The 26,533-nt window shown below is 44.9% G+C and overlaps 1 protein-coding gene across 1 annotated transcript in view; it reads left to right on the plus strand.

Moving 5' to 3' along the window:
* ADAMTS9 (ADAM metallopeptidase with thrombospondin type 1 motif 9) overlaps positions 1-26,533 on the plus strand; it is a 172,844-nt gene that overhangs the window by 129,562 nt on the left and 16,749 nt on the right. Inside the window, exons 31-37 of the mRNA XM_032648471.1 lie at positions 15,439-15,612; positions 19,661-19,855; positions 21,285-21,417; positions 21,632-21,726; positions 21,842-21,936; positions 22,029-22,162; positions 24,322-24,413. Coding sequence (XP_032504362.1) covers positions 15,439-15,612; positions 19,661-19,855; positions 21,285-21,417; positions 21,632-21,726; positions 21,842-21,936; positions 22,029-22,162; positions 24,322-24,413 — 918 coding nt within the window. The remainder of the gene's footprint in view (positions 1-15,438; positions 15,613-19,660; positions 19,856-21,284; positions 21,418-21,631; positions 21,727-21,841; positions 21,937-22,028; positions 22,163-24,321; positions 24,414-26,533) is intronic.

Consider the following 26,533-nt stretch of genomic DNA (forward strand, 5'->3'; position numbering starts at 1 on the left):
GGCTTTCTATCCTGTTCCACTGATCTATCTTTCTGTTTTTGTGCCAGTACCATACTGTCTTGATTACTGTTGCTTTGTAATATAGTCTAAAGTCAGGGAGCCTTATTCCTCCAGCTCCTTTTTTCGTTCTCAAGATTGCTTTGGCTATTCGGGGTCTTTTGTGTTTCCATACAAATTGCGAAATTTTTTGTTCTAGTTCTGTGAAAAATGCCAGTGGTAGTTTGATAGGGATTGCATTGAATCTGTAGATTGCTTTGGGTAGTAGAGTCATTTTCACAATGTTGATTCTTCCCATCCAAGAACATGGTATATCTCTCCATCTATTTGTATCATCTTTAATTTCTTTCATCAGTGTCTTATAATTTTCTGCATACAGGTCTTTCGTATCCTTAGGTAGGTTTATTCCTAGATATTTTATTCTTTTTGTTGCAATGGTAAATGGGAGTGTTTTCTTGATTTCACTTTCAGATTTTTCATCATTAGTATATAGGAATGCCAGAGATTTCTGTGCATTAATTTTGTATCCTGCTACTTTACCAAATTCATTGATTAGCTCTAGTAGTTTTCTGGTAGCATCTTTAGGATTCTCTATGTATAGTATCATGTCATCTGCCAACAGTGACAGCTTTACTTCTTTTCCAATTTGGATTCCTTTTATTTCTTTTTCTTCTCTGATTGCTGTCTCTAAAACTTCCAAAACTATGATGAATAATAGTGGTGAGTATGGACAACCTTGTCTTGCTCCTGATCTTAGAGGAAATGGTTTCAGTTTTTTCACCATTGAGAACGATGTTGGCTGTGGGTTTGTCATATATGGCCTTTATTTGTTGAGGTAAGTTCCGTCTATGCCTACTTTCTGGAAGGTTTTTATCATAAATGGGTTTGAATTTTTTCAAAAGTTTTTTCTGCATCTATTGAGATGATCATATGGTTTTTCTCCTTCAGTTTGTTAATATGGTTTATCACATTGATTGATTTGCGTATACTGAAGAATCCTTGCATTCCTGGGGTAAACCCCACTTGATCATGGTGTATGATCCTTTTAATGTGCTGTTGGATTCTGTTTGCTAGAATTTCGTTGAGGAGTTTTGCATCTCTGTTCATCAGTGATATTGGCCTGTAGTCTTCTTTCTTTGTGACATCTTTGTCTGGTTTTGGAATCAGGGTGATGGTGGCCTCGTAGTTTGAGTTTGGGAGTGTTCCTCCCTCTGCAATATTTTGGAAGAGTTTGAGAAGGATAGGTATTAGCTCTTCTCTAAATGTTTGATAGAATTCGCCTGTGAAGCCATCTGGTCCTGGGCTTTTGTTTGTTGGAAGATTTTTTTTTTTTTTTTTTGTGGTACGCGGGCCTCTCACTGTTGTGGCCTCTCTCGTTGCGGAGCACAGGCTCAGGACGCGCAGGCTCTGGACGCGCAGGCTCAGCAGCCATGGCTCACGGGCCTAGCCGCTCCACGGCCTGTGGGATCTTCCCAGACCGGGGCACGAACCTGTGTCCCCTGCATTGGCAGGCGGACTCTCAACCATTGCGCCACCAGGGAAGCCCTGTTGGAAGATTTTTAATCACAGTCTCAATTTCAGTGCTTCTGTTTGGTCTGCTTATATTTTCTATTTCTTCCTGGTTCTGTCTTGGAAGGTTGTGCTTTTCTAATAATTTGTCCATTTCTTCGTGGCTGTCCATTTTATTGGCATATAGTTACTTGTAGTAACCTCTCATGATCCTTTGTATTTCTGCAGTGTCTGTTGTTACTTCTCCTTTTTAATTTCTAATTCTATTGATATGAGTCTTCTCCCGTTTTTTCTTGGTGAGTCTGGCTAATGGTTTATCAATTTTGTTTACCTTCTCAAAGAACCAGCTTTTAGTTTTATTGATCTTTGCTATTGTTTCCTTCATTTCTTTTTCATTTATTTCTGATCTGATATTTATGATTTCTTTCCTTCTGCTAACTTTGGCGTGTTTTTGTTCTTCTTTCTCTAATTGCTTTAGGTGTAAGGGTAGGTTGTTTATTTGAGATGTTTCTTGTTTCCTGAGGTAGGATTGTGTTGCTATAAACTTCCCTCTTAGAACTGCTTTTGCTGCATCCCATGGGTTTTAGGTTGTCGTGTTTTCCTTGTTATTTGTTTCTAGGTATTTTTTGATTTCCTCTTTGATTTTTTCAGTGATCTCTTGGTTATTAAGTAGTGTATTGTTTAGCCTCCATGTGTTTGTATTTTTTACAGATCTTTTCCTGTAGTTGATATCTAGTCTCATAGCATTGTGGTCAGAAAAGATACTTGATACAATTTCAGTTTTCTTAAGATATGATCTATCCTGGAGAATTTTCCATTAGCCCTTGAGAAGAAAGTGTATTCTGTTGTTTTTGGATGGGATGTCCTGTAAATATCAATTAAGTGCATCTTGTTTAATGTATCATTTAAAGCTTGTGTTTCCTTATTTATTTTCATTTTGGATGATCTGTCCATTGGTGAAAGTGGAGTGTTAACATCCCTCCTGTGATTGTGTTACTGTCGATTTCCCCTTATGGCTGTTAGCCTTTGCCTTATGTATTGAGGTGCTCCTATGTTGGGTCCTTAAATCTTTACAATTGTTATATCTTCTTCTTGGATCAATCCCTTGATTATTATGTAGTGTCCTTTTTTGTCTCTTCTAATAGTCTTTATTTTAAAGTCTATTTTGTCTGATATGAGAATTGCTACTCCAGCTTTCCTGTGATTTCCACTTGCATGGAATATCGTTTTCCATCCCCTCACTTTCAGTCTATATGTGTCCCTAGGTCTGAAGTGGGTCTCTTGTAGACAGCATGTATACGGGTCTTGTTTTTGTATCCATTTAGCCAGACTGTGTCTTTTAGTGGGAGCGTTTAATCCATTTTCATTTAAGGTAGTTATCAGTATGTATGTTCCTATTACCATTTTCTTAATTGTTTTGAGTTTGTTATTGTAGGTCTTTTCCTTCTCTTGTGCTTCCTGTCTAGAAAAGTTCCTTTAGCATTTGTTATAAAGCTGGTTTGGTAGTGCTGAATTCTCTTAGCTTTTGCTTGTCTGTAAAGGTTTTAATTTCTGCGTTGAATCTGAATGAGATCCTTGCTGGGTAGAGTAATCTTTGTTGTAGGTGTTTCCCTTTTATCCCTTTAAATATGTCCTGCCACTCCCTTCTGGCTTGCAGAGTTTCTTCTGAAAGATCAACTGTTAACCTTATGGAGATTCCCTTCTATGTTATTTTTTGTTTTTCCCTAGCTGCTTTTAATATTTTTTCTTTGTATTTAATTTTTGATAGTTTGATTAATATGTGTCTTGGCGTGTTTCTCCTTGGATTTATCCTGTATGGGACTCTCTGCACTTCCTGGTCTTGATTAACTATTTCCTTTCCCATATTAGGGAAGTTTTCAACTATAATCTCTTCAAATATTTTCTCAGTCCCTTTCTTTTTCTCTTCTTCTTCTGGGACCCCTATAATTTGAATGTTGGTGTGTTTAATGTTGTCCCAGAGGTCTCTGAGGCTGTCCTCAATTCTCTTCGTTCTTTTTTCTTTATTCTGCTCTGTGGTAGTTATTTACACTATTTTATCTTCCAGTTCACTTATCTGCCTCAGTTATTCTGCTATTGATTCCTTCTAGAGAATTTTTAATTTCATTTATTGTGCTGTTCATCGTTGTTTGTTTGCTCTTTAGTTCTTCTAGGTCCTTGTTAAACGTTTCTTGTATTTTCTCCATTCTATTTCCAAAATTTTGGATCGTCTTTACTGTCATTACTCTGAATTCTTTTTCAGGTAGACTGCCTATTTCCTCTTCATTTGTTTGGTCTGGTGGGTTTTTACCTTGCTCCTTCATCTGCTGTGTGTTTCTCTGTCTTCTCATTTTGCTTAACTTACTGTGTTTGGGGGTCTCCTTTTTGCAGGCTGCAGGTTTGTAGTTCCCGTTGTTTTTGTTGTCTGCCCCCAGTGGGTACCTTTGGTTTAGTGGGTTGTGTAGGCTTCCTGGAGGAGGGGACTGATGCCTGTGTTCTGGTGGATGAGGCTGGATCTTGTGTTTCTGGTGGGCAGGACTGTGTCCAGTGGTGTGTTTTGGGGTGTCTGTGACCTTATTATGATTTTAGGCAGCCTCTCTGCTAATGGTGGGGTTGTGTTCCTGTCTTGCTAGTTGTTTGGCATAGGGTGCCCAGCACTGTAGCTTGCTGGTCGCTGAGTGGAGCTGGGTCTTAGCGTTGAGATGGAGATCTCTGGGAGAGCTTTCACCATTTGATATTACGTGGATCCAAGAGGTCTCTGGAGGACCTATGTCCTGAACTTGGCTCTCCCACCTCAGAGGCACAGGCCTGACACCTGGCCGGAGCACGAAGACCCTGTCAGCCACATTGCTCAGAAGAAAAGGGAGAAATTAATTAATTAATTAATTAATTAAAGTTATTAAAATTAAAAAAATAGTAAAATTAAAATTTTAAAGTAATAAAACAGAGGAAAAAGAAAGAAAGAAAGGAAAAGAAAAGAAAGAAAAAAGAAAGGAAGGAAGGAAAGGGCAACCAAACCAAAAAACAAATCCACCAATGATAACAAGCGCTAAAAAGTATACCAAAAAAAAACGAGACAGACAGAAACCTAGGACAAATAGTAAAAGCAAAGCTATACAGGCAAAATCACACAAAGCAGCATACACATACACACTCAAAAAAAGAGAAAAAGGAAAAAAACATATATATATATATATATATACATACATATATAAAGGAAGAGAGCAACCAAATCAATAAAGGAATCTACCAGTGATAACAAGCTCTAAATACTAAACTAAGATGAACATAAAACCAGAAACAAATTCGATGCAGAAAGCAGACCCCAAGTCTGCAGTTGCTCCCAATGTCCACCTCCTCAATTTGGGATGATTCGTTGTCTATTCAGGTATTCCACAGATGCAGGTACATCAAGTTGACTGTGGAGCTTTAATCCGCTGCTCCTGAGGCTGCTGAGAGAGATTTCCCTTTCTCTTCTTTGTTCGCACAGCTCCTGGGGTTCAGCTTTGGATTTGGCCCCGCCTCTGCGTGTAGGTCGCCTGAGGGCGTCTGTTCTTCGCTCAGACAGGACAGTGTTAAAGGAGCCGCTGATTCGGGGGCTCTGTCTCACTCAGGCCGGGGGGGAGGGAGGGGCACGGAGTGCGGGTCGGGCCTGCGGCGGCAGAGGCCAGCGTGACGTTGCACCAGCCTGAGGCACGCCGTACGTTCTCCCGGGGAAGTTGTCCCTGGATCACGGAACCCTGGCAGCGGCCGGCTGCACAGGCTCCCGGGAGGGGAGGTGTGGAGAGTGACCTGTGCTCGCACACAGGCTTCTTGGTGGCGGGAGCAGCAGCCTTAGCATCTCATGCCCATCTCTGGAGTCCGTGCTGGTAGCCGCGGCTCGCGCCTGTCTCTGGAGCTCGATTAGGCGGTGCTCTGAATCCCCTCTCCTCACGCACCCTGGTCTCTTGTCTCTTAGGCAGGTCCAGAGTTTTCCCTGGGCTCCCTCCCAGCTGGCTGTGGTGCACTAGCCCCCTGCAGGCTGTGTTCACGCAGCCAACCCCAGTGCTCTCCCTGGGATCTGACCTCCAAAGCCGGAGCCTCAGTATGGACCTTTTAACAATATTAATTCTTCCAGTCTATGAGCACAGAAGATCTTTCCATTTATTTCGGTCTTCTTCAGTTTCTTTTATCAGTGTCTTGTAGTTTTCGATGTACAGATCTCTCACCTCCTTGGTTAAATTTATTCCTAGGTATTTTATTCTTTCTGATGCAGTTTTAAATGGGGTTTGTTTTCTTACAACTGCATTCTTAACCCTTTTAGGTATTCAGCCTTCCAGCTCTGTTCTTCCCTCTCCTTCACCCTCCTGATGGATTAGTTCCATTGTTTTCAGTCATCTCTTTTCTTTAGGACCTCACCCTCTCTGTCTACTCAATTTTTTTTTTTTTTTTGCTCATTTTCCTTCTAAAGTTTGGTGGGGTTTTTTTTGTTTTTACTTCCACCAGACTGTGGCAGGGAGGAATAGCTAAAGCAGTTACATTTCAAATTAATTGTACTTTAGCCACAAAAGTTACTGGGAACCCCCAGAGGCTGTAGAATTTTACAGACGTGGTTCATATACCAGCACGGCCGCATTTCAGCTGTGTGACTTAGAACAAGGATGCTTTATTTTCTGAACTGTGAGTTTGCCATTGGCCAAGTGGGAATAATGATAAGTGTGCAAAGGTGTTCTGAGAAAATTAGAAATAATCGAGTGGTTTGGGGATTGACAGAGTCAGATAGAGAAGGACGAAGAGGTGTCTTCATCCCTCTCTGCCTGTGTGTTACCACTTGATTCTCTTTGTAATTCTTGCTTCAGACCTACCACTGCCTGCTCCCTCCATCTTCATGTCATGCCAAACTCAACCCTGTGTGACTGCTCCAAGGAGCACAAAGCAAGAGAGTGTTCAGAAGTGAGTCTCAGCTGACAGCTCATGCTTTAGCCAACTTTTAAAAATGCTAGTGCCATTTGGGAAACTGCAAGCTCCATTGACAATTCCTTCTGAATCCCAAAGACTAGAAACCTAGCCAAATATGCACTGAGGAAATCTTCTTCTCTGATCATCTGAAATGTGCCTAGAAATTTACATCTTTGTCTGTGCCATGCAGATCGATCTTTCTAAATCCTTCCTCAAGTATTGCTCTCAAGCTCTGTATAAGAACAGGAGACCTAGTGAGATAGCCTGACCTGTGGCTAAATTTAGAAGTTGACCAGAGGGGAGCAGCAAGAAAAGTGGATCAGATAGTTGCCCTCCTGCCAACATGCTTTCTCATCTGCCTGAACCGGAAGTAGAGAGTTTGAGGCCAGTGGACCTGGGTGGTGAGGGAGGTTGGAGGACTGTGGGAGGCCCTCACGTGAGACTGCATTGGCCAGAGGGAGGTGCCGGGCAGCTGGATGGGGGAGGGAGAAGCCCCATTAGAACCCGTTGTTCCTGATTTGCAAAGCATGCTGGTAGTCCTCTCTTCAAACGTCCCCACATCCACAAGGCTTCGAGGGAATGTTGCTAGCAGCTGGGCAACCATCTTCAGATTTGCCCCTGGTCCTATTTGCCTACAGCGGTCCTGGTTTATACATGGGGTAGGCCTGGTGTAATTATTAATTGCCCCTACTTCCATGATCAAAAGCGTCCTTGTTAAACAGTACATTGGGTGGTCACTTGATAGTACAGCACCCTTCAGGCTCCCCTTAATCAGGCTTCACCTCCATTCTGGTTCTCACCTCCTCTGTACCCACTCAACTCTGCTACCATTTCACCTGATATGCCCTTTTTGCATGCACATGTCTTGACTTTCTTCCCCTCATCTAGTGACACCTTGAGCTGACATCAGTGAGATGCCAGGGCAGTCTCAGAGCTCAGTGAATCGGATGCTGGAGACTCCCACCCCACCCCATATGGGAGGTTTTCTTCTTCTTAGCCATTCTTTGCGACTAACTCAGAGCTGTTGCTTGCTTTCTGAGTGTGCATTTTTCCTTTTTGCTTCCCCCCTTGGACACTATTAAAAACCCATCTGTTTGTTGGCAAGATGTATTTCACACCAGGCACATAGCACATGGCACCCTCCTCTTCATGAGAAATAATCCAAGTGTCCACCTTGAGAAGCACGAGTTCCACATACCCACAGTAGCATGATCATCAGGGATGTCATACACAGTCACACAGGTTGTACACTGCACAACCCCAGGGGTACCATTCCCATAGGCTACAATGTGAGGGGCATCCTCTAGAGTTATACAGTGGCCCTGATACTATGATAATAAAAATAATACATGTCATTGTTTATTAAGCTATGGGTCAAGCACTATGTTGAATATTTTTATATGGAGGACCTCATTTAACCTTTCCATAACTCTCTGATGTCGTAATTAAATTTTTATCCTCATTTAAAGTTGAGGTAGCTTGAGGCTTAGCTAGCTTAATTCACCCAGGTTCACAGAATCACTAGGTAATAAGGCTGGGATTTGAAGCCCAGCAGCCTGACCTCTGGAACACACGCTCTGAACCTTTATATTCCACTGCTTCCCATGTCGACATGCACCTAAGGTGCATTCTTCTATTTTTATTGGCTTGGCCAGACTGTTTCAGCAGAGTTGGCATCAAAGTATAATTCTCTGTACTGGTGACTACCTCCACCCACTTCCGAAGATGAAATTCTTGGTCCAGTTGGTTGACGATCAGACCTTAAGCCATGAGGTTGGTGGGGAGTCTTGGTGGAGTACTTCAGAGGACCTTTTTTGTTCATTGAGGGGCCTGTTGACTGTGCAGGGGAAGGAGCATCAGTGTTCATTCATGATATCGTAAGATAGAGCCTGGACTTTCAGACGCAGAGAAAAATTATTAGAGAAGCGGAAAAGGCTCTTTCCAGACATTCATGTCCCATTTGTTATGCCCTAAAAGCAGAGTGTTGTAAACAAAAGACCATTCAGTGTGTGGCTCTGGCAAATTGACCTCAAATCTCTGGGCTCCAGTTAGCTCATCTGCAAAATGGGAATTGTATGGCAGGCTTTGCTGAATGTCATAGTGAGGATTAAGTGAGATTAAGTGAGGGATTCAGTGCAGTGCCTAGTATATTTTAGGCCTTCCAAAATGGTAGTTCTCTTTGGTACAGTGGACCCCTGATGGAGGATTCAGATGATGACCAGCACTTCAGCTTATCCACGTATCACAATATTGGGCTTTTAAGATCACCCGCCAACTTTGGGCAAATAGCTTTTCACTGCTCAGTTTTACTCACTTTAGAATTATTATGCTCACGAGACTGAGTTTAAAAAAATACATGACCTTTTAATTCTTTTGAAAACTACTATCGTAAAAAACTTATTGATAGTATTATAATCTGACTGTGAATTTACTTATAGCTGCAGGGGTTTTTTCATCCAGCTTGAATTGTGAGTATGTACGTTATGCATCTCTTTGCTTTAAGGAGTAAGTCTCCCAGTTCTTGCAAATACTCTTTTTTTCCCTTTACCCAGAATACTCTCTTTCCTCCCTGGTACCTCTGTGTCACAAAGTGGCTGCCCTGAACCTTCCCTCACATCAGTGACTCTTGCTCATCCTTCAGGCCTGAATCAAGATGTCACATCCTTTCAGAAGGCCTTGAAAAATCACACCTCCCCTCAAATGACTGAGTCAGGGTGATAGAGTCAGCTCTATCACCCTGAAAATGTTCTGCTTCAGCAGCTAGCACTCTGAATTGTTGTTGCCTGCTTTTCTTGTCTAGGTTATCAGCTGTTGGAGGTCAGAAAGCTTGTTCACCAGAGTTTTCCCCAGCATTTAGCACAGTACCTACAGCATTGAAGACACTTGGTGAATGAATGAATTTATGAATGAATGGAGGGACAAAATAATGGGTGGAGAGAGGGAAGGAAGGAAGGAAGGAGAGCGGGAGGGAGGGAGGGAAGGAAAAAGCGAGGCATTACAGAACAAAGCCTGCTAATTGATGGCCTTTCTTCTTTAACTGTTTAGAATCACAGCACTCTACAATGTCTTTTAGAACAAACTGTTTTCCCAGTACGAACAGCTGTTTTACTTTATTGTCACATTGCCATGGACAAGCTATGGCCTTTGTAGAACTGCCCACCCCATGGCTCTTTGACCCAGTGCAGGGACTTGGACCACTCTAGTACATATTTGGATTCTAAAAACTTTCATTGAGATCAGTTGTAGAATGATTCCCAAGTTCATCTTCTTAGCACAGAAAAATTAGTAATGAGCTTCAGGTCAATTGGTTACAAAGATTTTATGAAGTTTACAGTAGGGAGTGATTGGGTTTTGATGTGTGAACAAGGGCCAGATATTAACTCTTTATCACTCATGCCCTTATTAATTTATTCAACAAATCTTTGTCGAGCACCTGCAAAGTGCCAGGCACTAGGCATTAGGGATGCAATAGAAAATGTGCAATTGCTGTGGTGGGATTGATGATCAAGTGAGAGAGACAGAAGACAAGCAAACACATGTGTTATATGGAATTGCCAATTGTGAAAAGTGCTGTGATGGAAAACAACAACAAGGTGCTGAGATAGAGACAGAGAATGATAGGCTAGTCCCACCTTCTCTAGGGTGCTTGGTGATAAAGGGCAAAAGGAGGTGATTCTAGGTAGAAGGGAGAGGGAGGACAGAGCCCAGCATGTTTGTGGACAAAAGCACAGCACGTTGGGAGCAGAGTCAGCAAAGGGACCGGAAGGCTGAAATGAGGTTGGACGTGCCGGAGCACCCAGGTTATGACGTGTTCTGTAAGCCAGGGCAAGAGTTTGGATTTTCTCCTAAGCAGCGTAAGACATTTACAAGGCCCTCTGTGACCTGGCCTCTGCCCACCTTCTGAAATCCCCATCTCAAACCGAAGGCTCTAAGGACCCCCAACTGCTGTCATCATTTCCCTGCCCCACTTCCCCGTTGACATCCACCTCCAGCCACGCATGCTGAGCCCGCCCCCGAGAGTGCCCCCCATCTCCCGTGTGCCAAGTTACCTCGGCTTCTCCTTTTCCACCGCTGCCCGCGCACCGCTTTCAGCCTTGTGGGGATTCCCACCCCCGGTCCTTCCTCTTTTATCGCTGTCACAGCTGCAGATACCCTGATGGCTTCCACCTCCATTACACTCTCTGTTATGAAGCTCATACTTGCTCACAACAGCCATACACGGCGGCCCTGAGTGCTAAACCCCAGGGGTCACCAGTTAGCCGACTGTCTTGACACATGAACCCCCAGCTGGGAGGAACAGCCACCCCGGGTGTCGTAAGAGAGAGAGAGAGAGAGAAGGTGAGTAGGAAGATGTCAGGGCTGTAACCCCATGCCCAGCACAGAACTTGGCCCATTGCAAATAGGCAGACCTCGTTTTATTGTACTTCACTTTACTGCGCTTTGCAGGTACTGTGGGTTTTGTTTTGTTTTGTTTTTTTACAAATTGAAGGTTTGTGGCAACTCTGCGTTGAGCAAGTCTGTTGCTGCCACTTTTTCCAACAACATTTCCTCACTTTGTGTCACACGTTGGTAATTCTCGCAATATTTCCGTTTTTCTCTACTATATTTGTTACGGTGACCTGTGATCAGTGATCTTTGATGTCACTGCTAGGACTTGCTGAAGGCTAAGGTGATGGTTAGCTTTTTTTAGCAAGAAAGTATTTTTAAATTATGTACATTTTTTAAGACATGCTATTGCATAGTTAGGAGATTATAGTGTAAATATAACTTTTATATGCCTTGGAAAACCAAGCGATTCACGTGACTCGCTTTAATGCGATATTCCCTTTATTGCGGTGGTCTGGAACCAAACCCGCGGTGTCTCTGAGGTGTGCTTGTATTGGTTGAATGAGTGAATGACTTTAAAGTTACAAAGTGTCTCCATAGTATTATGTCTCCCTTTTTCCCTTGCAAGTATACTATTATGGGGCAAAGATGTCCAAACTCCAAATACCTGACTTTTAAAATGAACCCATTGGTAATTTGAAGGCTGCTTTTTCTTTTTTTAATTTAAAGCAATGTTAGATAAATTGATGTGCACTTCCTGTTCCTTTTAGCCGAAGACTCTGCGTAGCACTTGCAGGACGCTATGCTGTCAGGCTCCCCGTTTGTTCTTTGACTTGGTTGTCCACACACTATCCGACAACGGTAGCCTGGCCCTAGTAAGGACGCAACACACCCTTTCATCCATGGAGAAAATCAGCAACCTTAAAGGTTGAGCAGGTGAATATGAAGAATGATTTTCTTCCCTCCATGGTTAGTGCATCTCACCAAAAAAAATGTAAAGCAACTTGCTTGCAGTCTTTAAGGAAAGACAGTTTCTACCCATTGCATTAAGTGACCCTTTTTAGACCATTACCCTGTGGCCAACCAACCTAGCTAAATAAAATATTTTATTTTAGATCTTCCTCACCCTCAAATTAAAAAAGTTATTTTCCCCTGTTAGTTTTAGCACATTTACAGGCACACGTAGCCCGTGGGACAATGGGTAAGTTACCCAAGTTAACCCAGGGCTGTGATATTTGCTTTCTGAATTACAGGTGTGCTGAATTTCAGAGATGCTGGTGGTGTGACTTCCATACTTGGTATAGTTTTTTTCTAAAATCTGTAATGAAATTGGAGAAAAATCTTTTGTAAATTAAAATAAGCTTAGTTGAGCTTCTCCAGCTGTTTTTCAGAACACTCCAGATCATATTCCAGGACGGAGGAAGGAGTCATAAATCCTAGGTGGGTGGGAGAAGTGATATTACTGAAAGCTGATAAAATCCTATAGTATGGGCTGGATTTGCTTTCTGATTACCTAGCCCATGTGCTCTGGTTAGGATTTAAAACTCCAGGAGAAAAGCCATGCTAAGTGATTTTCAAAGCTGCTATTGACTCATTCCAAACCACTGGGCAAGTCACTTATTTACTTAGTTTAATTTTTCTAAAAGTTATATTCAAAGTAAGGCTTCCCAACGCCCTTTGCCACCACTGGCAAAATAGTTTTTATGTTAGTTAACCATTGTTTAATACCAAGGGAAAAACACCTAACAAGCAGAAAGTATTTAGTAATCCTTGCTTTCTGCTCTAAACTGTTACTTATTGCTACAGATTAAAGCCCTAAGGATTAGTGAAAATGAAAGAGGACACTGGAAGGTTTAGTCCAGGTCGGCTGCTCAGTAATCAATGATCTTCTCTGAGTCACCTAAGTCCTGATTTTCTAAGGAATTACTTTTTCTGTGGGGAGTTAAGTATGTCTTCTGCATAGATCTACACATCACAGATTAACCATTGTTTTGTTTTGTAACATTCAGGGCCTCATTTGGCTTTTTTTAATGAAGAAACAGAAACATTATTCCTTCACGATGGTTCCCAGCATCCTCCAGGGGAAGAGAAACCCCCAGAACTGCTGAGTCAGAGCTGAGCTCAGCCAGCCTCCTACACTGGTGGGAAAGGATCTGCTTCTCTGTGCTCATCTCACACTGTTTTCTGTTCATATTTGTGCCCCACAAAAATTGTAAATGGTTCCATACTCTAGATGTAGAGATCTGCTTCCAAGCAGCAGAAGTTTTGAATTAAGTTTGCGAATGATAAGGACACAACCACAGGTTTACAATACCAGGACACGACCACATACACATCCCTACTACTTTCTGAAAGAACAAAGCATCTCACAAAAGACATGGTTATACCAGATGACCCAGCATTCCCACTCCTAAGGATATACCCGAAAGAATTGAAATCAGGTGTTCAAATTTGCATACAAATGTGCATAGCAGCGCTCTTCATAATATAGCCAAAAGATGGCAACAACCCAAATGCCATTAACGTTTGAATAAACAAAATGTGGTGTATTCATACAATGGAGTGTTCAGCCATGAAAAGGAGTGAAGTACTGATCCAATGTGGCAAGACCTTGAAAGCATTATGCTAAATGAAGGAACCCAGACACCAAAGGCCACATACTGGATGATTCCATTTCTATGAAATACCCAGAACAGGCAAATCCATAGAGACAGAAAGCAGATTGGTGGTTGCCACAGACTGGGAGGAAGGGGGAAATGGGAAGTGACTGCTTCATGGGTACAGGGTTCCCTTTGGGGGTGATGAAAATATTCTGGAAGTAGATAGTGATGACGATCGCACAACATGACCAGTGACTACACGCCACTGAATTGTACACTTCAGAATGGTTAAAATGGTGAATTTTATGTTACGTGTATTTTGCTACCAAAAAAAAAAAAAAAGGAAAGAAAAGAAAAGAAAGAAAGAAAAAGAAAGGCAAGAAGTATATCAGGAAAGACATTTCTGAGTTAAGTTGGATTCCAAAGTCAAATGCCTTTGGGATGCTTTGGGTAATAAAAGAAGGAGGCTTGTGAGAGACAAAAAAGAGGTGGGGTCTAAGGCCCTCCCTATAAAGGCTAGAAGGAAAACGTTTAAGAGACATTATGTGAACAACAATGACAGCTCACAGTAGTTGGATAAGGCCCATGGGCAACAGCTTGTAATCCCTGGTTAAAGGAAACCTAAGCTGTCCTTGACACAGGTTGGTTACAGTGACTTTCCTATGTAATCTGGAGTCCTGAAATGTTGGGTGACGCAGGTGCTTCAGATAGCACAGGCTTTGGGAGAACTTTAACAACACAGATAACTAAGGTAAAACTTCTACAGTGGGGTTTTCTGTTGGTGAAAGCAAAAAAGGTAAGAAATTTGTGGTCAGCACAGAGATCATCCTAGAATGAAACATACCACTTGCTCTATTTTCTCCACTTGGTTTATGGGAATAAAAAATATCTATGCCATTCACCTGACAAAGAGATAGATAACCAGGAATCAGTTCTTTAGGCTAAGTCCCAGTTTATTCATCTGAAAAATGGAAATTATAGTAATGGCTAAATCTTGCTGCCTAGCTGTCTACATCTTTAACGTCTGTCTTTGCTACTAAAATACAGCTCCTCTCTGAGGGCAGGGTTTGTGCTGTTTGTGTCTGCTCCTGTTCTTCCAGACCCATCACAGGGCCTGACACTTCTTAGGAACTTGGTGAATATTGGCCAGATGATCAAGGGGTGAGAGCAGTTCCCCCTGGAGGAGAAAAGGCTCTAGGGGCCACAGGAAATCTCTCCTCAAGTCCCTGAAGGGGGTTATTTGTGAGAAACAAAATGTGTTCTGTATGCTCCCTTGGAATCGACAAGTAGGACAACAGGCTGGATTTGGCAAAGAGACAGGCTTAGTTCCATGTTGTAAGATGAAATGGGCCACCTGGACAGGGAATAACTTCCCTGACTCTAGAGGTATTTTGACACCCTTTGGCCATAAGTTTTAAAGAGATTCAGCGTTTGTTTGAATGGGTGAAGTAGTCAGGCCTTAAGGTCCTTTCCAAACCTGAAATTCATTCATTCACACTTTCACTGCTTCATTCAGACAGCCACTTATTGAATGCTGACCGCTATGACAGGAACAGTGTTATTGTTACCGAGTTCAAGTTCATGCTGCTCACTGCATGACAGGCCACTTAATCGAGAGACAAGGTGTTGGGGCAAGGAATAGCAATTTTATTCAGAAAGCCAGCAGCAGACAGAGAAGTTGGTGGACTAGTGTCCCAAAGAACCATCTTACCAGAGTTAGAATTCAGGCTTCTTAAAGGTCAGAGCCTTGAGAATAGGCTGTCCTGTACATTTCAGGCTGTAGGCAACATTCTTTTACAAAAGGTGCAGAGCCAGCATGACTAAGCACAGGCAACAGAAAACAAGGGTTAGAGCTAAAGGAATAAATCCAGTATGTAGTCAGCTTTGTTCTTCTATGTTACACTGTTAAGTAATGGGGGTAAAATAATGAGTTCTCTAGTAATGCGTACCCTCAGAGATCTCGCAGTCTTAAAGAGTATATAGAAAGGAAAATAAATCATTATGGTAACAGGATATAAGAAATCATCTGTTATCTTTCCACGTCACCACCTGTTTTGTCTGTCTTTAACAGTGCACCAAGACTTGTGGCAAAGGCTCCAGGTACCGCAAGGTGGTATGTGTGGGTGAGGACAAAGGTGACGAGGTTCACGGCATGCACTGTGACATGAGCACACGACCTGTGGATCGCGAGAGCTGTGGCTTGCAGCCCTGCGAGTATGTCTGGATCACAGGAGAATGGTCAGAGGTACAGTTCTGGGGATTCTGGATCTGCCTTCAGGTCAGCGATGGCCTGACGGCAACAGAGTGATGAGGGCAGGAATGTGGGAGACTCACACCCACCTGCCAGTTCTATCCCTGAGAACTGGGAGCCCTCAAACAAGTCCCTCAGCCCTCCTGGGCCAGAGTCCTACAGGTGCAGAGTGGGGGGGGGGGTGCATAAGATGGTATCCACGCTCCTCTCAACTCTACGTCCTGTGATTCCCTTTAATGTCCTAATAGTATGATTAGAAATGAATTCTTACAGACACTGCAAATTCATATGTTTCCTGTAGGTGCCTGAAGAAAGTTAAGTATGACACAAAAATGTCTTAGCATCAGGGAGGCAATAGGGAATGGTGGGGACTGTGACTACCTAGCACATGATGTGTAAGGGGAACAGGCTCTTTTCCACTCCAACAGAGGCCATGCAGAAATGTGGGTCCAGTGTAACCAAACCTGATGTTTCAAGAGAGGACAAAACTTTGGACTTTTCTGTGCTAGCTCCTAATCCTAAAATGTGGACTCAGATTATTTATTTAAAACACTGTGTGGGTCAAACCAAACACTTTTGTGGGCCAGATGTTGGTTGCCCATTTAACAACCTCTGATCCAGAGGAATGAAATCGTTTTCCATAATATCCAAGGAATCTGAAGTGTCTGTTTTTCCTTATCTCCTCCTGTGCACAGTGCCTCCCTAGATGCTTTTCATTATTCATAAACCAGTAGTAACAGTCACATGACTATATTTTCAAACCTCCTGATACTTTCAAATACTGAAAGACCTGTAACATCAACACGAGTTGTCATTTGCCCCAGGGAATTTAGAGATGTGAAAGGGACGTATCTGGGCTCATAGCAAAGGTGCTTTTGCTATTACTGGCGTCTCGTTAGAGTTCAACAGGGCAGCAATCTCACGTTTTAATGGGATGAATATTTGCATTTAGATGATGTGTTTGTTGGGTGTTGAATTGTTTCTGCACTAAAACTGTTCCTAAAGCCCTGTCTAACTATGTCTCCCCATCCTTCACTCTACCCCAGTGAATTTGCCTTCCCCTCCCTACCATCTGGCGCTGTCTGGAGACATTTTTGGTTGTCGCAGCCAGGGGAGGTAGGCTGCTACTGGCATCTGGTGGGTAGAGACCAGGGGTGCTGCTAAACCTCCTACAGTGTACGGGACAGCACCACAACAGAGAGCTATTGAGGCCAAATGTCAGGGGTGCTGAGGGTGAGACGCTGTGCTCTATACCAGCCCTACCTGTTCTTGGTATGTTCTCAAAGGAAGGAGGGGAGATGTGGTCTCGATCATTAGAAATAGATTTACTCTTGCCCATCCAGGAACATGGGAAGTCCAGATGAGTGTTCAAAATAGTCCTTGGCTTTGGGTTTGACGCATAGGTTCCAACCCATTCAGATACCAAGGCGGGTGGAGGGAGGTGTGTCCGGGGGGCTCCTCTCTTCTGTTCAGTTCACCCCTCCCAGTGCCTTGAAAGGCATGGTCCCTAACTTCTGGTTCTCTGGGTTGCTGCACAAGGCCACCCCCCGACTCTCAGGAAGGGAGAGCCTTCCTTTCTGGCCTCTCTCCCTCCTCAGGCCTCTGTCCCTGGGACCATTCACCTGTCTGCCTCCTGGCGGCCTCTTCTTCCTGGTTTCTGGCTTGCTTCTCGGTCACTCCTCTTGCTGGAGTTCGTGTGCCTGTCACACTGCCAAGGTTGACATGCTCATCTTAGCTGGATTTGGTGTGTTGTTATTACACTGAAAGAGTTTTGGTCTCTTTCTGAGACTTGCATAATGTTCCTCCTGTGGCTTTACCATAACCTTAATATTAACCCCCAAAAGAAGAGATAGGGAGAAAATTTTTTTAAAAAGCCTTCCAGACATCTGCAAATTTTCAGGTGTACCGTGAGTTGAAAAATCTGCAAGCTATAGGCAAAGATTAGAGGGATGGAGACAGGACTTTGTACAGATAGCAGGATCATGGGAAGGGACTCTGCAAGGGGGAGTGATGCCCAAGGAACTGGACCAGAATTCCCTCTAGAAAAGCTTCTAGTAAAATGCCAAAGCCACAGCAAGATTTGCCTTCTGTCTGGGGCCTCCATCACCTGCAGAGTTCTGTGTGCTCCCTATTGGAGAAGAAGGCTCCATCAGCCCTGGCCCATGTGTGCATTTCCCTGGTTGGGCCCGACGTGTATCACTAGCGCAAGAAGCCCACATTCTTATTGTTTCATTTTGCTTTATGGTTATTTTCAAGTTAGAAAAGTAATCTGCACTCATGATGAAACATGCACATGGCACCAAGGCATGGAGAGTCAACCATAAGACCTTCCCCTCCTCTCTCCCCGCCCCAGCGATGAGAGCCTCTTACACTTCACAGCTCTGGCCTGAAATGGATTAAGGAAGCCGGAGGCACTCAACATTTTCAGGATGCTCTTAACAGCTACTGAAGGGTTCTTTTCAGAGCTCTGGAGGCCTCTGAATAAAACCTGACCATATTTGGGGCTCATTTCCATCTGTCAACACCTGTCTCCCACTGCGTCCCCCACGTAAGTGGGCACTGGGCAGCTTTTGCTTGTCGCTGGTAAGGGGAAAGTGTCTTAGCACTTGCCTTCTCAGAAGTACAGCCTTGTTTAAATTAGTCCACACTGAGGTCAGGGCGTGCAAGCACTGAGTTAGATACTCTAAGGTACCCACAGCTTGGACAGACAGCATTTATTAGCCATCTATCCATGCGTGAAACACCTCAGACTAGCCCTGCGCTCCCCTGGCCTGGCATCCACTGCATCTTTGGGCATTTGAACAGCGGCAGCCAGAGAAGGAAGAAACGTACGCAGAGTATTTGCAGGTCTTAAGCCAGCTGGAAAGCAAAGCCTAAGGATGCTCTGCATGCCTGTGGCTGGGCCAGTTCCCTGCTCACTCTAGGACCACGTCAAGGGGAGCCTTCCCCCTGGAAAAGTTACAGGAGCGGCAAGCCACGTGGCTTAAAGCGACAGCGTAGGAGACACCAAGAAAAAGAGACACGGGTTTTAATAGCAAGCGAGAAAGGGCGGAAGCTATGGTCCCTCACCCCAGAAAAAGCAAAACACACCACATGCTGCACACCGATTCCAGGGTTCATCTGCCCCCGCCCAAAGAACCTTTGATCTTGAGAATCCCGAAACTCTACCTGAATTTTATGTCACATTTTCACAGGGAGTGGCCAGTTATTTGGTGACTTGGCCCAAAAATATCATCAAAATAATTTGTTGGTTAATTCAGTTTTCTTTTAAAAGTATCATGTAAAATACTTAGCTGAGGAGGCTGAACGTTATCTAAAATCTTATTAATAACCAGCTAGATGTCCCATCACAGAAGGAGCTGGGACACCAGTAAAATACCTTTTCTTTCTCCTTTTCTGTATCATCTGGGTATTTTTAAATGCCGTATAATTACGGCAGAAGGTCTAAATGACTGCATGATTTAGAGAGAGCCGGGCTGAGGGGAGGGAAGCAGAAAGGTAACATTTAAGTCACGGTATATAGCCAGGGAGAGACGAGAAAGAAGGAAATTAAGCGGAGGGCAGATGGGAAAGCAGACCATCAAGTAGGGAAGGAAAGTTGTCCCAGAGTCCTGGGAGAGCCTGGATTTCACACACAGGTGGTCTCTGGTGCTCTCTCCAGCCCGCTTGGTCGCTTCTCTGACGCAGTCATTGTAGGTTTGGAAAGGCGTGATTTGGCCGCCAGTATGTAGGGCTCTGGACGCTGTAAGTGGACCCGGTGACAGCTGGAGCACCTCCCGCAGCCCCATCTCCCCGTGAAATCCAGAGCAGGGGCTTGAGGCACCCGCCGCCCGCAGCGGGGGCCAAAAGGTGTAGTGGCAGCCCTGGATCCCAGAAGGCTCCTGTAGGGCTGCACATCCCCCGTGGCCCGTAAGAAGCTAATAAAGTGAGAGCTCTCTGCCCCATTGTCCCGAGGTCAGTGTTCACCGTGGAGGTCAGGGGCCTATTGTGGCTGCCCCCAGGCCCCGCTCCAACCTCTGCTCTCTACCCGCTCTCTTCCCAGTGCTCAGTGACCTGTGGAAAGGGCTACAAACAAAGGCTTGTCTCCTGTAGCGAGATTTACACCGGGAAGGAGAATTATGAGTACAGCTATCAAACCACCATCAACTGCCCGGGCGCACAGCCACCCAGCGTCCAGCCCTGCTACCTGCGGGAGTGCCCTGTCTCTGCCACCTGGAGAGTTGGCAACTGGGGGAGCGTAAGTAGACGCTTGGGTGATGAAATCGGAAAGCTTTTGGATCTCAAACCCCGACTTAAACATGTCCTGCCTGAGCTGTCCTTCCAGGAGAGCCCCGGGTGAGAAACAGGAGTTAGTATCTTGAAATGGGCTGAAGGGGGAAGGGGGCTTCTCTGCTTGTTGGGCCGTTTGGCCTGGTGCTTAGAGGGGGACAGGGGCGGGGAGGCCAGACAGCCTCCGTCTGATTCCTGGTTCTGCTGTTCTCAATTGAATGACATGCGATAAGGGGCCAAGCGTTCGTGTCTGTTCCCTCCCCTGCAGAATGGGGTGTTTGTGAAGTTGAAATGCGTTCATGCATTAAAAAGCACGTGGGCTATAATGGCAACTTTTTAAGTTCCATATATTTTACCACAGTTTAAACAGCACCCAGAACTCTTGTTTGTCACTGAAAAAGGGTGACAGAGTTGTTCGTTGTGGGTTCTGTGGCTAAGAATTCTGTAAGCACTAGTGCTTCTACATCGGGAATTCTTGGTTGCGTTGGGGTTACAATGAGTAAGAATATCTGATATTGGGAATGCCCTTGAAAATTGCCCCGGCCCCCTGGCTCCTGACTACGAGGCTTTCACTGATGCAAAGTGATGATCGGGCAAAAGTGTGGGACCAGTTGAAAGGGGTTAAGGTTTAAATTCTGGCTCCACCATGACCGTGAACAAATTTCCTAACATTTGAGCCTCAATCTCCCCTCTGTAAAAATAGAATAATGCTAGTACTATCTCATAGGGTTACTGTGAGGCTTAGATGAGGAAATTATATTATATATATATATTTCATATGTATGACTACATATGTAGGTATGGATGTACGTACGTATAGACATGTATATATAAGACTTAGCACAGGGCTTCCCTGGTGGCTCCGTGGTTAGGAATATGCCTGCCAGTGCAGGGGACACGGGTTCGAGCCCTGGTCCGGGGGGATCCCACGTGCTGCAGAGCAACTAAGCCCGTGAGCCACAGCTACTGAGCCTGCGTTCTAGAGCCTGTGAGCCACAACTACTGAGCCCGTGAGCTGCAACTACTGAGCCCATGAGCCACACCTACTGAAGTCCGTGTGCCTAGAGCCCGTGCTCCACAACAAGAGAAACCACCGCAATGAGAAGTCCGCGCACCGCAACGAAGAGTAGCCCCCGCTCGCCACAACTAGGGAAAGCCCCTGCACAGCAACAGAGACCCAACGCAGCCAAAAATAAAGAAGTAAAATAAATAAATTTATTAAAAAAAAAAATCTTAGCACAGAGACTGGCCCATAGGAAGTGCCCTACATGTGTCAGATATTTGTTTTCAGCAACACGGGGTTCCTGTGCAAGCCTCCAGGCTCTGAGTTCCACACCACGAGAAGCCCATATCTCCAGGTTCCGCAGCCACAACTCTGACCCTGCTCTGCCTTATAGTGTTCCGTGTCCTGTGGCGTCGGAGTGATGCACAGATCTGTGCAGTGTCTCACCAACGAGGACCAGCCCAGCCACTTATGCCCTGATGAGTTGAAGCCGGAAGAAAGAAAAACCTGCCACAATATCTATAACTGTAAGTTGGCCCACTGAAGCCGTCCTTCTGGAGCTTGAAGAACAGGTTTCATTGTTGTTGTGTTTGCCTGCCTTTTTCAGAAATATAGAATTTATTGTTAAGAAATCGGCCCCCTTGCAGACGGACATGAGCACGCATAACGTAACTCCTTCCGTCGGCGGCCACTGCACATCCTGGAGAATCACAGCCCGTTTTCGCGGTCTGTGTTTTCCAGGCGAATTGCCCCAGAACTGCAAGGAAGTCAAAAGGCTGAAAGGTGCCGGTGAAGATGGGGAATATTTCCTGATCGTCACGGGAAAGCTCCTGAAGGTATGCGTCGGAGCTCAGTCGTTATTTCTAGCCTGGTTTCAGAGCCAGCGGCCCTGGCCCTCATGGTCCCGTTTCTGAGCCACCCCTCACAGCTTATTTCTGGTCTGTCTTTCAGGTCTTCTGTGCAGGGATGCACTCTGACCGCCCCAAGGAGTACATGACACTGGTCCACGGTGACTCTGAGAATTTTTCTGAGGTTTACGGGCACAGGTAGGAGAGCTCAGGCTCAGAAGATCCCGGATGCCTGGAGATCCCTGGAAGGACCTCCCCATCCTTACTGGGATGTTCTCTCTGTACTGTAGGTTGCACAACCCAACCGAATGTCCCTACAACGGGAGCCGACGTGATGACTGTCAGTGTCGGAAAGACTACACGGCGGCTGGGTTTTCCAGCTTCCAGAAGATCAGAATAGACCTGACCACCATGCAGATCATCAGTAAGTTCCATGGGACGTCCTGGGGGATGTGTCCATGGGTCTCTCCATTCAGACAACAAAAACATCCTGCACAGGGGCTGGGCTGAGGCCCGGAGGATGTGAAGAGGAACTTAGGGTCCAGTGATGACAATCCCAGTCTGAGCTGCCAGAGGGTGGGATTTTGCACCTTTTTTTTTTTTTTTTTTTTTCTTTTTTTGATTTTGCACCTTTGATTACTGCTGTCCCCGCAGTGCCTGGGAAGTGCTGAGCACAGGGGCGGTGCGCCATCAGATTTGTGACAAATGAATGGAGGAGACGGAGGCACATGAAAGGGCACCATCGCAGTGGGGGAGTCAGGGCAGCATCCCCCAAAGTATGACAGTGAAATTGAGACCTTAAGGCCAAATGGGAGTGAGCCAGGTGGGCAAAGCAAGCATGGTAGCAAATTTTTTTTTTAAGATTTATTTATTATTTATTTATTTTTATTTTATTTTATTTTTTGGCCGCGTCTGGTCTTAGTAGCGGCACGCATGCTCTTCGTTGTGGTGCACGGGCTTCTCTCTAGTTGTGGCGTGCAGTTTTTCTCTTCTCTAGTTGTGGCGTACAGGCTCCAGGGCACGTAGGCTCTGTAGTTTGCAGCACATGGGCTCTAGTTGAGGCGTGTGAGCTCAGTAGTTGGGGTGTGTGGGCTTAATTGCCCCGCGGCATATGGGATCTTAGTTCCCTGACCAGGGTTCGAACCCGCGTCCCCTGCATTGGAAGGCAGATTCTTTACCACTGGACCACCAGGGAAGTCCTGGTAGCAGAGCTTTCGAAGGGAGAAGAAGTTTTAAGGTAGCAGATGCAAACTCCAAAGCTATGATATTCATGTAGCAACATTCACCCCACCCTGGGCTTCCACCAGCAGTGTACATACGCACACACACACACAAACATGCACATGGGCGTAAAACTAATTTTCTCTGATTGTCGATTTACAGAAGAAAAACGGAGGACAGAATTACCATTTTTTAAACTAGCCCGAGCGTGGACTGATGTCATACTCCAGCCAACACTGCATTTTTGTTAAGGACGTTAATCATAGGAGTGGTTAAAGACAGCTGAAATATCCAAACACGTTCCCTCGAGTAGTGGAGAAACAAATAATGAATAATTAATTTTTCTTCATTAACATGTTCCCATAACCTTGCCTTGCTTTCCTCTGCAGGTAGATTAAATCTGATTTGTACCAAGATATTTTTAATTGCCTTCAGCCAGACTGATGAGGGCTAAGGGCAGAATCTGCAGTTTGCCACTTACCCAGGGCTTCTGCGTGCTCAGGTGGGCAGGGCTCCTGCCCGTGGAGGTTGGGGGACTCAGCTTTCCCTCCCACGAACCTGCAGAAAGATTAAGGCCTTCTCTTGCTGTTCCTGAAAGACAAAGCAGAAAGGTTTAAAAAGCTGCCTCTGGTCTCTAGTTCCCACCAGATTTTGTAGGATTCTCAGTCTGCCACCTCCTGATACGCCTTCCCCATTCGCAGAGCTGTTCTCAGGAGCCACCAGAGGGTTAAAAACGCGAGCACTGTTTTTATTGGCTTTTTAAAAAAAACCTTTTTTAAAAAGTTAGCCCCAAACTTAAGAAACTGCCATTAATACTTTCAAGATGTGAGTTCTAATTGCTCCCCATTCTGGTGGTAATAGTGCCTGGGCCACGGGAGGACAGATGAGCCTCAGGGAATAACTGCAAAGTAGCTGGCTTTGCAGTTGCTGGCTTATTCCCCGCCCCGTCCTGCAGTCCTGCAGCCTCAGCGGCTGCTTCTACAGGAGATTCACAATCATCCAATTACACTACATTTAAGCGAGGTGATTCACCTATTTATTTATATAGGAATCAATTCCAAAGTCATCTTAAGCCCCCCTTTTGGCTTCCATACTGTGAAGAGACAGAAAGTGCTGGTAAAACCCAGAGAAGGAAGCTCTCAGACCCACAGATACAGTGAGGGGAAAGCAAGTGTACATCTGGATCCGTTTGCTCACTAATCATACTTTGGTTTGTTTTCTTTTTTCCTCTCCCATTTCCTCTTATGATTTCTCTAACTCTTCTTCCCTTCTGTCTCCTTGTTAATATCCTGTCCCTTCCCTTTCTCTTTCTCATACTCTCACCTCTCTGCTCCCTGTAACCCTTTCTCCAAAACCCCACAGCCACTGACTTACAGTTTGCCAGGACACGCGAAGGACATCCCGTCCCTTTTGCCACCGCCGGGGACTGCTACAGCGCCGCCAAGTGCCCTCAGGTACGAGTCGGGAGCTCTCCAGCCCCCACCCAGGGATTCACATCCCCCCACCCCCGTGACTGCATCTGGTTCTACAGATGTAATTAGAACAGCGGCTGTGGAAGGCACTTTGGCCACCTGTATCAAGGGCCTCACAGGTGCTCACAGCCCCCAACCCAGTCACTCCGCTACTCAGGGTGTTTCCTAAGGAAATGATCCCAGCCAGGGGCCAAACTTCCGCATTCAGCAAAATGCATCTGTGATCATGGTAAACGTTTAGAAACCAATTAGACATCACATGGCAAGGGTTTGGTTAAACACAGGACGATGTTAAAACAATGAATATTATGCAGTGACATGTGGGTAAATGTTTAATAACTGGCTCTCCAAGGGAAGAGGCGGGGGGGTGGGGAAGCAATGCTTTGCAGCATTTGCCCATTTCTGTGGTGTAAATTTTCTGCCTGACTGGTTACAAGTCATCAATATCGTGTCACGAAATGGAGGGTTTGGGGAGAGATGCACACAGTTGTCTCTCAAAAGCCAGGGCAAGTGGGTTCCAACACCCCGACTGTCAGCCATTAAAGATTCTGAATATTGCATGAGACAGAAAAACTGTCACTCCTGTTTCAGATGTGTAAATGTGCCATGTTTAGACCAAGAAGTGCAGAGTTGTCTCCTGAATTCGCTTTCCCCCAGAGCAGCTACACGGCAGTCTTACCCGTTCTAGAGTTGCACACGTTTTTGCCTCTTTAGAGGTGTGGCAGGTTTTGACTTGCCTTTCGGAACAGGTTGTGATAATCCTCCTGGGCTCATTTTGCAAAGCAGGCATCAGTCTTTGCCAGAAGCTTCTGCAAGGAGAAGGTAGGACAGACATAATGAATTAGGTGATTCTGGACAGGAGATCGTGGCCCCAGTCTTTCCGTTGATTTACATGAGGTCTTTACAAAGCTGTTGTCAGACTCTGTGACCAGAGTTTTCCGCGTCGCTGTGGGCCTTCACGGATTCTAGGAATTGGGACTGGGTGATGCTCAGAATCCCAGGTACTGTCTCCCCAGGGTGCATTTACACATAGCCACAGAGACCATCCAAAGACAAACACATCTGAATTTTCTTTTAACAACTTGTTTTCTCAGCCCCAAGCTTTAGAAAGTATTGCTAAACATTTTAGAGAAGTGAAAAGGAAGCACTCAGGGGAGAAAGAAAATAAACAAAGGACAGAATGTTAAAAGGGGCCTTTTCTCCATTACCCAGGAATTGAAAACTTTTGAAGTGCGGTTTCTTTAGAGCACTGGAGACTTCAAACACCCCATTCGTATGGGTTGCATTTAACAGCTTATAGATTGGCCAGTCCTGCCTTTTTCAAATGCCTCAGGATTTTCTTGTTTCGATATGTGCATCTTTGGGGAAACTTAAGTAAATGCGAGGTAGTTTGCATTCAGTTATTTTAATAACTCAGAGACAAATGAACCGATTGATTTGCTAAATCCTGACACTAAAGCAGTTGCTAAGTGAGAAAACCAAAGCCAGTGAGAGGTTAAGTTGTATTTTTTTCCAGCCCATTCTTCAAACCACATCGGATACTTCTAGAATTCACTTCCTCAGAAGTGTACCGAGTACCAGCTATATTGATGAAAGATGGGAGTTTTTCGTATCACTTTTCCAGGGAAAAGTCTGCAGAAAGCATGACTGCAAGCTATTTTAGAGCCCTGCTTGTCCTTTGGTCTATGACTGCAGAGCAATGAAAGCAGAGGGATGCTCTGTTTGACAGTCTGCTTCTTCTTCCTCCGCATCCGTTGCTGTTGCTTTGGGGAGGTCCCCAGGAGCTGTCAACTCAAGATGCACCCAGAACGTATTTTGTTATCCTGATCACAGTGGATGCAGCATTGTCATTACTGATGCTGGTGTTAATAGCGTTCATTGAGTGTTTACTACACTTGAGACACTGTGCTCAGCCTTGGTAAATCAGCGTAGCATTTAGCCATCCACAGCATCCTATGAGATTGCCCCCTTTTGACCGATGAAGAAACTGAGGTGTAAAGACATCGGGTAACTTACCCAAACCCGCACTAGTGCTCAGTAGAGGCCGGATTTGATCCCAAGTGTGTCTGAGTTCAAATCCGTGATGGTAGACACGCCTGGCT

Source organism: Phocoena sinus, chromosome 11 (genome assembly GCF_008692025.1).
Source record: "Phocoena sinus isolate mPhoSin1 chromosome 11, mPhoSin1.pri, whole genome shotgun sequence".
Lineage (NCBI taxonomy): Eukaryota > Metazoa > Chordata > Mammalia > Artiodactyla > Phocoenidae > Phocoena > Phocoena sinus.